Source organism: Xenia sp. Carnegie-2017, unplaced genomic scaffold (assembly GCF_021976095.1).
Source record: "Xenia sp. Carnegie-2017 unplaced genomic scaffold, XeniaSp_v1 HiC_scaffold_22, whole genome shotgun sequence".
Classification (NCBI taxonomy): Eukaryota; Metazoa; Cnidaria; class Anthozoa; order Malacalcyonacea; family Xeniidae; genus Xenia; species Xenia sp. Carnegie-2017.
Genome location: NW_025813485.1, coordinates 10,124,687 through 10,138,446, shown reverse-complemented (window position 1 = coordinate 10,138,446; position 13,760 = coordinate 10,124,687). Strand labels below are relative to the sequence as shown.

The window sequence follows — 13,760 nt, the reverse complement described above, 5'->3', positions numbered from 1 at the left end:
CGAAGTCCAATTAAGCGTTTGCGCCAAGTTTTGCGCAAACAAGCTCATCAATTTAGCGATGTTTTCCGAACTATCTACTTTTAATACACCGTTGAACTATGCTTTCAATTTAATTTTATTTGATATTTTTCCACCCGAATTCTTGATATTAATCGTTAATTTGTGAAGATTTTATCAAGAACATTTTGATTTTATTGACTTTTGAATTTCTTGAATTTTAGATCCTTGGATATATAAGTGCAATACTTATCAAGTTGACATGCAAGTTCACACTATACTTTCATCTTCGCAAAAAGGTTTTGTATTGTCTTTTATTTGTTCGAACCGTTTTGAATAGTAGTGTGAATAGCTTCAATTTGTATAAAATTGATAAAAAGCAGATATTTTATCGAAAATCTTTATTTCTATAATTTCACGGAGTGTCTAATGTCGTCTATGTGTTTTACATATGCATTACATTTGCAAAGTCTTAAATTTTCCGAACTTTAGATGCAGTGGTTATATAATTCTTTTAATTGTGAATTGTAACAAGACCATTTAACAATAAGATAAACACGTTTCAAATGCACTCATTTTATTATTTCATTATTTTTTCATGAAAATAAATTTTTGATTTTGATTTTGTTAATTTATTTGAAACTCGGTAATAACATTCGGATTGTATAAGGTATAATATTGATTTTATTGAGGAACAAATAATAAGTGTAACGAGCAACGATATTACCATAATAACCTTCACGTGTTATGACATGTGTCATATCTATCTAATTAATTATGCAAATACTGTATTGTTTATATGCTTTTTGTTTATTTTCATATATCAACAGATTTAAGAATTGCGGGTGTTTTAGATTTGCAATTTTATCGTTTCCTTTCCCAAAACCCGCAGTTTTTTTGTAAATGACCGTTGAAGTTACGCGTTTAATGCAACATGTTTTTGATGGTTGTATCTTTAGTCTTACATTATTTTAACATGAAGTGACCTCGTCCTGTAGCATTGCATGCTGATTAACAAACATCTTTCCTATGGCGTCAGATTTCCGACAATATTCATTCATGGTCTTATATTTTCAACATGTTTTTGTTATTGATGTAAAAACAACATTCACAATGTAAATTCATGTTCATTTTACTATTGAACATGCCAAATTCAACATTGTTTTCAAATTCATCATTTGAATTTCAAGTAAAACTAGACGTCGGAGGATATAAAAATGTTAAATTTGAATAACTGCATGAATTTGTAAAAATAATATTGACGGGTATATGGCACCGCGTTAAATATCCGCCTGAATCAATTATCGCATTACTTCATTTTCATTAGCCCCCCGGAACTAACTGGTGAACAATGTCAAATCTCCTTATAGGCAGACAGCTTATAGATCGTAATTTAGTAAAATTTTCAGTGTATTTATCTTGAAAGGCACCCTTAATGTTAAATATGTTACCTATAAATTAAAACATTGTGCCGAATTAGCAAGTGTTCTATTAGCAATCGCCTTATAAGCAAAAGTAATTTTAATATATTTTATAGTATAAGGATGGGCGATACTATCAAAGAGTATTGAAAAGTACCGATATATTCAAAAGTATCAATATTTTCGATACTGTCCACAAGCATAGGTTATTTCGATACTGAGCCTGCAAAATTTTGCAGTGCTCTTTTCACAAGTTATGTACTTCGTGACGTATGTCCATAATGCACACACAAAGTTGCCATGCGTTCAATAGTAATACATCAAGTCATTTGACAACTTTTTATGGATAATGGACTATGGATGAAGGTTTGTGCTGATTTTAGTGAAAGATATTTTCAACAATTCTTATTGAATTAACGACGAGCTGGTTTTAGGAAAGTAACTTTCAATTCTTTTATTTTAGAACGTGAAAATTGAAATTTACTTCCAGTTGTGTTGCAGTCAGTTGAAAAGCGTCCACTTACTTTTGTAAAAGAAAGTGTTGTTTAGGATTATTTTAAGAAACTATCAAAGAAAAGGGATAAAGCGCAATATGCTCAGAATGTTTCAAACATTCGATGAACACCAACAATCTTTTTAAGGTATGTAAACAAAATAAAGTACAATATTTTACTCATATACTGTATTATAGAAATGATAACAAATTATTTCAAACTGATTTTTTTTGCTGTTTGAATACTATCTCTACGAATTGTATTTTAAACTCTTAAAGTCAAAGCACATAATTCAGTTCAAAGAAGCTGAGAAAAAACAAAAAGAAAATGTGGAGCAAAATAAACAAATCAAAAAGATAAAAGGTGCCACTCCCAAGGAAAAAACAAACTCAGTAGAGAAATTGCTCATACAACAAACCAAATACTCCCCGACTTCCTTAAAAAGAAAAACAATCGATGAAGCTGTCTTTAAATGATTGTTAAAGATATGCAACCTATATCTGTCGTAGAAGATGAAGGATTATATTACGTGTTATATTACGTGTTCTTGACCCAAGGTACGAACTACCTTCAAGAAAAAACATAATGCGAATGTTGCCTAACGCATACAACAAAAAAGTAGAAGAAATCAAGAAGAAAATTTTTCAAGTTTCACTTGTAGCCCTTACAAGTGACTTGTGGTCATCCAGAATAACAGAGAGCTATATCACCATCACATGTTATTTGCTTACTTCCACTTGAGAACTTAAGTCATTAGTCTAAGAGACTTTGAAGTTTGAACTGAGCCACACTGCTGAAAACATTGCAGATGTTCTCCTGAAAGTGTCAGATAATTAGGGTATATCAAGCAAAGTTGTTGCCATTGTTACAGATACTGCTTCAAACATTGTTCCTGCCATAAAAATTGCTGAGTGGATGCACATTCCTTGTTTTCCGCACACGTTAAATCTTATAGTTTCTGATGCCATGAAGTCAAATGAAAATGTTAGTGATTTGAAGAAAAGATGCAAGCAAATTGTCACATTAAATCATGTTCAAAATCAGCTAAAACTTCCTAAACATAAACTCACCCAAGAGGTAGACACCCGATGAAATTCTACCTATTACATGTTTGAACTGAATGTTGAGCAACACGAAGCTATCACAACATCCCTTTGACTGTCTGCTCACAATAATTTTGCCTTTTATTTGCAAATTTTGAATTACTGGAAGCATCAGTATCCGTTTTGCTGCCTTTTGAAGCTGCTACAAGAGAGATTTCAGCAGATCGATATGTGTCTATTTTTTAGGCTATATCACTGGCAAAATTTCTTCAGTACTTAACTACTGGACGTTCCTGCGAAATATCACTTAGATCTGAGTTGAGTACTCAATGCGTCGAAGATATACTTCAATTGAGCGAGCCCATCTTGTTCTTTCCACCCTAATCGACCCAAGAATAAAAAAGATGGCTTTTTCAAATCAGGAGGCTGAACGGCAAGGGGAACAATGAATCATTCAGGTGACTAAAGATTTAATAGCACAAGAATCTACCAACGGATTGCAATTACAACAAAACGATAATATTGAAAACCATTTCGAGGAAAAGAGTCCTGGTCTGTGCGATCTTTGATAAAAGGGTTAGTGATTCACGGTCTTCCAGAAATTCCTCTAGCAAAACATTGGTTGAAGTTCATACCTACTTTGAACGTATGCCATAATTTGAGGATCTACTGAACTAAAAAGTATTTAAGTGTTCCTAGTACATCTGTCCCCTTAAAGACCATTTTCTAAGGTAGGTGAAGTTTTTTCTATTCGAAAAAAGTGGCCACAAGCCGCTAGGGCGAATCACTTTTAGTTTTTATCACAAATGACGTCTTTCCCGTGTATCTATAACTGTATAGACAACGGTTAAATGTTATCTATATGTCTTATATAATAATATCAACAAATTCCCAAATTAAACGGTCAAACAGTTTGTTTTCTTTTTCTCACAACACTTGGAACATTGAAAAGTCTTGATTGTGAAAATATCACGCTTACGTGATCTACAGGATTGAAGAAATGCTATTTGCTATCTTAATCGCGTGATAAAATGTGATTGGCTGACAAAATAAACATGCAATGGCTGATCTTTTTTGTTAAAATTTGCTGTCGAAGACAAAGTACAAATCAATGTTCGAAAACCTTTTTTTTCTTTTTGCTCAAATACATCCATTGCTTCAACTAGACACTCTTAATTTCTTTGTTTGCCACTTTCAGGGATAAATTCAGGTAAATATTTAAATAAATTCACCGTTCGTTTGTCATTTAAAACAAGAAATTTTATGTGACGTCAATTCCGTGCGTCTGTCCTCTTATAGATCATAGCTCTTGACCAATGAAATTGCTCAAATTCTTCTTGTTATTATATAGCATAATTTATTTATCATGTTCCCAAACAGTCATAAGTTATCTTGTATTTTGTTTTGGAAAAACATTTTCAAACCTGACCTTGTTAGCTTGCTGTTAAAACAGTTTATTTCTGAACTGTGCGTTCTTGTCCACCTTTAATCTTTAATTATTTTTGTTTTGATTTGTAGTTTTAAGATGGTTACACTTAAAATATATGTTGGTTTTCAAAATTATTTTTACTTAACATTTTTTCAGCCTACTTCTCAATGACAACAAGCACTTTTTACTAAAAAATATTTGCAACCCGCTTTCAGCAATTAGTGTCAGGGACATGGATCAACTTTTTTCTGTAAACTGTCTTTTTTCTCTTTTCATTGCAAGAAATATCACGCCTCATTTCATCACCCTTGATGTAAAATTGTTGCAAGTTGTGCAAACTATGTTAAAGTGTCAAATACAATTAGTAAGTAATTTTTTTTCGTTTAGGCACTCGTGAAAATTGAGTGATTTTGTTTGATAGGATTGTTGCATAGATTTTTCTTTCCACTTTGAAAACACTGAAAATCACTTTTCTGATGGTCGAAATTTCAAAAATAAAAACTGCGGAGCATGCCTCCAGACCCTCTAGTCACGGCTCGCATCTTTAGTGCTTGCAATGACCCGGTGACACGGACAGCTCAGGAACTGGATCCGCCCCTGCATCAGGTTTGCCAAATCGTGTCAGCTCGTGTTGTCAAATTTATTTTTATTATCTTCTATTAAAACTGGATCGTTAATACGAACAGTTTATGTTATATCAGCAAACAGTTTATCAAGGAAATTAAGAAATCGAATAAGCTCTTCTGAGTTAGATGCATCGGACACCATTTTTTGAGAAATAGAATAGTTTAGAAGCCGCTGACCTCTTGTACAGACAGAAATCTCGACATACGATTTCTTTTTCTCTACTATCAATTTCTTAAACTCGACACTCGATTTCTTTTTCTCGACTATCAATTTCTTTAGTTTTACACTAAACTATCAATTTTTAAAACTCAAAACAGTGGATTTTGTGTCCACTTTGGCTTGCCATAGTTTTTGTGTCATAAAATTTTAAGAATGAACGTGTGCTTGTTCCTTTCTTATGTCAGTGATGTTATAATGATGTAAAATATCCCTAAATTATTTCGAATTCCTAAAATTAGCTGAGAAGTAAATATTTTAATTTTTTGATTGACAAAGCTACACCATTTTCATAAGGCTTTGCTTAACTGGTTTGTGCTTCACCCTAAAACATTAAAAATCCAGTTAGTTTGATATATTTATATTGAAATAAACATTATTTTTATGGAAAAATACACAACGAGTTTTACTCCACTTAGTTGTGTTTGTATTTAAATATTTTAAAAGTGAAGTCATTCATGTTCAAATGGTTTTGTATGCTTTCGTCGGACATTTTGTCAAAGCACCTACTTAATTGTCTGGGCAGCTACTACAGCTTGCTAATTTATAAAATACGATCGACACGAGTAAATTAAGTTGCTAAATTGCTAGTAATGTATGTACATTGAATTTTTATTATTTAATCAATTCCTCTGTGGTTGAGGAACGTCAGAATGAGAATTGAAACTTATAGAAATCTTAAAAGGAAAAAAATCTCCATAGATAATTTCATTTTTATGCTCTGATTTCAAAGCAATATTTTCTTGTAAAACATAAATAGCAATAGCTTTGTTGTACACTGGCAGTCATCTAGAACTGATTGCGTATAAAGTTCACACAGTTAGACATGCCCGAAACAAACAGCAAAGAATAAACTATTAGGGCCTGATTATATGGAGGCGAGCTGGCCCGGATAGCGAGCTAGCCCGATGATTTCAAAGGATTGAAAGAAGACAAAACTTCAAGGTTAAAAATTACAACTGTTTGCAAAACGCCTGCCACACGTCATTCCGGTTGTAATTCTCAAATTAGGGCAAATTGCTTGTTTTGATTTTAAATGTTGTGCGTAGTTATTAAATCAGAATAATGTGAAATTGCTTGATATGATTTATCTGATGATAAGTATTAAATCGTTTCCATTTGTCAAAATCATTTAACGGCTTAAGCCCGGCTACCGAGCTCATGTAATCAGCCCCTTAGCGGTTTGTCTCCTCTAGATTTAACTATAGCGCTAAATCTTCGCATGTGTGTTTGTGTAATTATTTAGATATTTCTCGGACAGCCTTGCCAAACATCATTTAATGCAGCCCTAAATTCTTTAACATTTGTGAGATGTTACGCTTTAATCACTGTCGTGATTGTCATTCTTCTCACATAAACTCTTCCACGTTTATTTTTTAATAACACTTTGTGGTTTGTCATTAAAATTGCCTTGGTCCACTAGCTGTGTGTTTGTGCAAACTGTTAGCTAGTAAGACGTGGTTTCGATGGCTTGCTGCTATCAAGACCTGCCTCTCGTATTTGTACAGCTATGCTATCCTGCATCTTATATGCCATTCATTTCCGTGCTGGAAGTTGATCGTTATCACACTCTCTGTTCTCAACAAACACTTACATAAATACAAACTTCTCTTTGGCTGTAGCTTTCTTCAGATAATTGAAACACTTTGCAACGATTTTCAAATCTCATTTGTATCTATAAACCCATAATTTTACATCTTTCATTTCTCCAATGATAATTGGAGAGGGAAATGGGGGGGTATTCATATAGGCATGTTATACAGTGTTAATTTCTTTGGAAATCCATTGTTTTCTTCGGATTATAACATGTGACATATCAATAAGCGCCCCCCTCCAAGTATGATTATTCCTGTGCACATTTTAAAGATCCAGTATCTCATCCTAAATGCATGCAATAAAATAATGTCTCATTCATGTCAAACTGGCTGTAAAGAATTCTCGATGTAGTTGTGAAAAAATATAACAGCGTACACATAAAACGACTGATCAAGTGTTATGTAAACCATGGAAGACTTGTATAAAAAATATATTCTCTAAATGTTTATATTTTATTTTAAGAATGAGAGGTGTAATCTGAGGCAGAAGAGTTTAAAAACATAAGGTATTCAACCCACGGAATACAAAAACGATAAGAAAACTGTTTCTGTGATTGTGATATTATAAATAATTGAAAGAAGCACCATTGTTTGCCAAAATGCTAATTGTTTCTATGAAATAATCAAAACTATGTTATTTTTAACAAATTACTACACCTGAGTTAATTTAGGGATCGATGACATCATTGTGATGTCACTTTTGTATAATTTGTTCAATCTCACACAAATTGTTAAAATTTGTGGATAAAAGACAAGGAATAATGGTCAGCATTAGTCAGTACATCAAAATTTATTGTATAACATTAGCAAAGTTATGTATTGTTCTGCATTTCTTATTTTGATGACTTTTTATGACGGCATTTTCGAAGTGAAGATGACAATATCAGCTTTGGTAACAAGGATTTTTGTATTTAGCAGATAAAAGTACTCCAGAAACTGCTTGTTACCAACTTTTATTAAGAAATGCCTTGGAATTTTATTCAGCGACTTGTTTAGAAATTTCGAGTACTCTATGATGCTTACTCTGGTGGTGGGTAGATGTCCCAGCTAATTCCAAAACACAATGAACTTTTTTCTGTTTAAATGGACTAAGGGAAAAGGCCAACGTCTGACTTCATTCTTATAATTTCAACACTGTGGGCAAGTGTGGCATGCTCTTTTTCTTAACATTTCTCTTTGAGCCCTTCCTATTCTGATTTATCGCTCTTTTTTCTCTATTTTTGTCGCAAAACGTGATGTTACACCCTACCTGATAATAAAAATCTGCCGCAGGCCTATGTCAAACTTAGGGGAAAAGGTGGTTAAAAATTTTCCCTACGAGAATGACACTGTAATTCCAGAACCAATATTGTATTCCATTGATTGTCACGTTCAAATTAAATTGTGAAATATGTATTTGCAAGGCAAATTTCAACGATAACATACAAAAAATGAATTTTGATGATTGGAAACCAGAAATTTGAGTTCAGAATATCACAAATCTATAAGAATTCCGTAAAGTTATCTGAGCACCGCGATGGTGACAACGGAATTTGATTTCTAGCCATTTTTTCGCCACACACAGCCCATGGCCTAAAACGAGTAAATACGGTATTTGATAATATTTTATAAAAGAAAGGTACAAAGTCTAAACCTGTGACTATATATTGCATTTTTTTGTATAATTAGTAGTTTTTAGTTAACTATTCTTACTAAATTTTTACTTTAAAAATATCAAATACACGACATTGTATTAAAGTTTGATGCACTTTCTTTTAGAAATTCCCCATTGTGTTAGATTTCCAACCTTTTCGTGGATGAAACTTTTAATTCAAAATTTCATACCTTATGCACTGCTTATTTAACCATTACGTTTGGAGATGCATCTTTTATGCCCAGGGGTAGCGCTAGGAATTCCCCAACGGGGGGGCTAAGATCCCCGACAGGGGGGGCTGACTTACTTGGCTTATGTGACAATGCATATTCCATGAAATTTTTTTTTCAGACAAAAATTAAAAAATGACTATCAAATCCCAGCTTTAGCAAGACCATCGAAACAGTTTCTTTTGAAAATAATACTTTACATTTACATAAAATAAATCAACATTACGTAATAGGCTACTAAGGATAGTAATAGACTGGTTATTAGAGCCGAAAGTAGACTGTTAATTTGGTGGGTGGGGTGTTTATTTATATATTTTCGCATATATTCAGTTGTGTCCAGTTGATTTTTTTTTTGAAGAAATTTTATTTCAAAATAGATCAGTTTGATGCGACTGAATACATGAATCCTCCCCATCACCATATAACGTTCTACCTACTGCCTTCGTGCATGCAACCCACGGATATATATATATATACTATTAGCAATAACAAAGCAATAGAGTAAGCAAAAAGAGTGCCTTTGTTTTTTAGTAATATTGGACAGTAATAATTAAATAATAATTTTCACCCTCAAAGCTTTATTCACTTGTTTATCTAACCAATACAAAGCAGTAATCAAAGTGAAATGGGTGTTGTTTTACTTACATCTTATGTTTGGGCTCTTTATCTCAAAGTTATCATGCTCAACTTTTTTTGCTAGTGAGAAATTCTTTTTGACTACCTGTATTTCAGAATCAATAGTCTACTATGTAATAATTTAGAAAAATATAACTGGCAATATCAAAAATGCACGAGTTACATATGACTTCAGTGAGTCATTTTGATTTGATTCCTTGATGTTCAGAGAGCAATTCGACAATTGCAGAACCCAGCTTTGAACCTGTTGACAATGGTATCCAAATCTAGTTTGCTCCATCGATCACGATGAATTTCTAACATTATTAGGCTGCCCAAACGCCCTTGTGTCATCACTGATCGGAGGTCGTTCTTTATGACCCTCGTTGAGCTAAAATTCCGTTCACATTCAGCTGACGACACAGGCAAAGTACAGGCAATCAACGCAAGACAGTGAAGCTCAAAAAGCCTCTTTTAATTTTTCAAGATAGGTTTTTATCTGCAGGAGACTCTTGGGCTGGTGTTGTTCCTCTTTCCTTACCAGCAAGTGCTTAAACGTTTCAGCTTCGGAGAGGAAGTTGATGTATTTGCCATTGAACAAGTCAGAAAAAGCCCCGAGACATTTTTCTTCTATGAATGTTGTGGATCCAGGAGACAAAGCAGTAATGCCTCTCATCAGGACTATGTTCTTGTTACTGAATCTTTTTTCCACCTCTGCACCCACTTTGTCAGCGATCTCATAGATATCCCTCACGTAATTATCAAATCCTGCTCCAGTTGCTTAGTCTTCAATTCTGTGCTCGACGATGCAATCCGCCAAAGGTGCCGGGGGTTGCCTTCTTCCTAAACGTTCTTACATTTTTCGGAAGATTTAAACGATCACTCACTGTTTCAGCCTCATCCCAAAATTCCTAACACTTGAGCGACATGCTTGCAGCTCCTCTTTTAACACGGCAATTAATACGATGGCTTCGGTCAAATCATTCGTTGGCTTTTGCAACATATCTGACGAAAATTTGGCTTTCTTTAGGATGTGCTTGATGATCAATAGATATCTCAGAAAACGATGATCAATCTGCAACAAGTGGTCAGTTGCTTCAGTATTACGGCTAGAGTTACAATCGTTGTCGATTACATATTGCAAAACTTCGATTATGATGTCAATGCGTTCCCATACTACGCTGAACTGTTCCCATAATACCATACTACCCTGGCACGACCATCGAGCATCGGAAACTTTCCAATTTCCATCATCTTTGCACCGTAAGACTTTTACTTGCTCACCCACTTAGCAATAACTGTACTGCTGCTGAAAAACGAATGTATAAACTTTAAAAAGAGATATCATATTGGCCACTCACTTAATCGAATTTAGTACGTCAACAATTACCAGATTCAAACTATGGCAAGAGAAATGGACGTAGTAAGCCATTTCTGCCCCTATTTTTTCAAGGATTGTCTTTAAACTCCGCTTAAATGAGCAGAAACATTAGATGCACCATCATAACCCTGTCCGACACAGTTTTTCATGTTGGCTTCAACCCTATTTAGCAGGTGGATTATAGTATCAGATAAACCATTTGCGTGGTTAAGCTTTTGGCTTCTGCAATGCCAATGAACTCCTCGTAAATAGTGTTATTGATACAGTATCGTACTGCGACAAGGACTTGTTCTTTTTTGCTGGTGTCTTTTGATTCATCTGAAAGAATAGAGAAAATTCTGACGCACAAAGCTCTTCCTTTACCTGCTCCAGGATCATATCTTTTATCATATCTAACAAGGAGTTCTGAACACTATGATGGATGTGCATTGCATTCCTGGGACCAGATCGAATTTGTATAGCGACAACTGGGTTGTGTTTTCCAATGAGAGAAGTATTGGAAGAAAATTTCCGCATGATGGGCCAAAATCAAAACGTTATGTGTCGGTGTCATTTACTCGATATGATCGACCGGTCTCTCGCTAGGCAATCTTTTGCTGAGCTGTAAAAAGCAAAACTTCACATAATGGGCGCACACCCATAGATCCTGTTTTCTCTGAGAAGATTAGAATGCGCAGAATCTTGAAGCTCTGCAACAGACTGAAAAGTGACGCACTTAAGAGCCACCTGGTGCGCGTGAGCATCAATTGACTCGGTGTGCTAAAGGCTAATAATTAGTTGCAGTAGCTTGTTGTTGCTTCCCTTCTTTCCATAGCATTTTTTTATTTGCGCAAACCGTGGCTAACGAAAGTTATTTCCTCTTATTTCTTGTTTGTGGGGAAGTAACGACAGTAATAGCAGTGGATTGTATCTTCACACCGCGGATAGTCTATCTGTGGATATCTATCGTACAATGATGAATTGATTGCCCTGTGTTGATTATCAGTCATATGCCCAGGAACTTTATGTTATGAGGGAGTTGCACTGCACGATCTAGTGTTTTCAATGTTAACATGAAAACCAGCTCTTCTTTTTTTGAAACAATAAAATAGTAATTCATAATCTATCTAATAGACATTATTAACGTTGTTTGAAGAAGGCGCAGTCTTGTGTATAAGTAGGAAACATGATACACCGTGAGTTGAAAATGTGAAGCGCTCGCATTGCATGTTACCTATCAGACGGACAGATTTATTTTTTACATATCAGTCGGAAAGACTTATTTGTTAAATAAGTCTTTCCAGAACTGACCAGAACTGTTTAAGTCTTTGTGCTTTGAGTTTGAATGCCTCAATACGTAATCGTTTTGAAATATTTGGTTACATGGAGTGCAGCGAACGTTTTAGCGATTTGCCTGTGACATGATAGTAATAAAGCTGCTCTATTGATTGAAATATTTTTGCATTCGTTTCAACTTCCCAATGATTACAGGTCAAGTAAACAACGTGGTTTTGCAGTCGGTGCAATTTGATATTTCCATTTTCTGCTGAATAGTTATTTCTTTACATAACACCTTAATTTTATGCTTACCCCCTCCCCCTGATTGTTCTATTAAACGTATGTTCTCTTTATTCACTATAAATTAGAAACAAAAATCGAAAATTCAAAAATTGGATTCAATTTTTGAGTTTCGTCAACACAAAAAAAGAACCAGAAAGCTTGGCTATATGCGATCAGCCAAAATTCGTCTTACCAATTACAATAAGATAAAAGTTTAAACAAACCAATTACACGATGGCAATTACATCCGTCAGGCCACCCCGCTTATCAGTCAAGATCAGGGACTTCAAATCGTCCACTGGTCTGGCTATTGACCAATCAAATGAATCATATGAGCGCTCTTGAACTCCCTTAATCGTCAAACCACTCATGATACCCCGCTTATCAATTAACCAGCTTAGTGGCGGATCCCGAGTACGTCAAAATAAGTTCGTAGCCACCCTGAGCGTGCGTGATATGAAATAATAATTTGCAAGCTCTCTACGAATCTTTTTTCCCAGTAATGTAATTGTTTGGAAATATAACTAGAGCAAAATGGCATCTAGTGTTAAATCGGTCTGTATACAAGTACATTGTTGTATAATCGTGCATTAGGTTCAACATTGTTAACTTTTGACGTGTCTGGCGAGAATGTATATTTAATCATTTTATATTTCTTTTTTTTCCAGAGGCACACCAGCAGAGGCTAAAAAAACTCAAACAAGAATTAGATTATATCAAAACAGATGAATGGAAATACAAATCTATTGCAGAACTGATCGGTTTTTAATATGCTACAACATAGTTAATGTCTTGTAAATTTTGTATTTCTTGAAAGACGAATATAGATTATGAAAATTTTGACGTTCAAGTATGCACATTATTGGTTGTTCTCGTGTTTACATCTAAACTACAATTTATGGTGTCCATGTCCGCAAAAAATCAACTTTTTTGGATCATTATACGTTGTGTATCAAAAAAATTCAAATCCAGCTTAGTTTGACTCTTACCTAAAACATACTTGTTTGAAGCATATAATTTTTACATGCTGACAAAAAATAACCTATTAGGCTTCTGTTTATATTCATTTACTGACGATTTTATTCTATCAAAATTAACCAGGTAATCTTCCTTTCAAATCTGTAGCTTTAAATAAGATTTTTACGCTGATGGGAATTTAAAGTCAGACTTCAAGACAAAAAATAATGCAAATTTAGCATTGAAGAAGTCTTTTTTCAATATAATTTACTAATTTGTTACGATTTAGGCTTGTTCCATTCTGTTCAAACTTTTGCACGTTGCACCAGTCTTCCAGATGATACTGAAGGCCAAAGTTTGTCGTTCTGTGAATCTTTGTTTTAACTGATTGCGTGTTTCGTACAAGCTACCGGTTTCAAAAAACGTTTTCAGAAAAAATGTGCCTTCTGCCATGTTTAATTGGAACCATTGCGTTTGTAAAAACAAGGGGGAAAGTCGTTTTGAGCCAATCAGCGGTTCGTTTACGTTTTTAGAAACTAGCCAATCAGAACTCGCCAAACGCAAAAATGTAAACAAAAGGAGT

General features: G+C 34.2%; 1 protein-coding gene across 2 annotated transcripts in view; it reads left to right on the top strand.

Annotated features, from left to right (window-relative positions):
* Positions 1-13,063, top strand: part of LOC124446447 — a 35,859-nt gene extending 22,796 nt beyond the window's left edge. The window contains exons 2-3 of one of the 2 annotated variants that reach the window (XM_046997295.1): positions 222-296; positions 12,889-13,063. In XM_046997295.1, coding sequence (XP_046853251.1) covers positions 222-296; positions 12,889-12,989 — 176 coding nt within the window. In that variant the 3' untranslated portion in view covers positions 12,990-13,063. Of the gene's footprint in view, positions 1-221; positions 297-1,881; positions 2,060-12,888 lie in introns of those variants that run through there. The other variant, XM_046997296.1, reaches the window with a different exon arrangement.
* Positions 13,064-13,760: the final 697 nt, after the last annotated feature.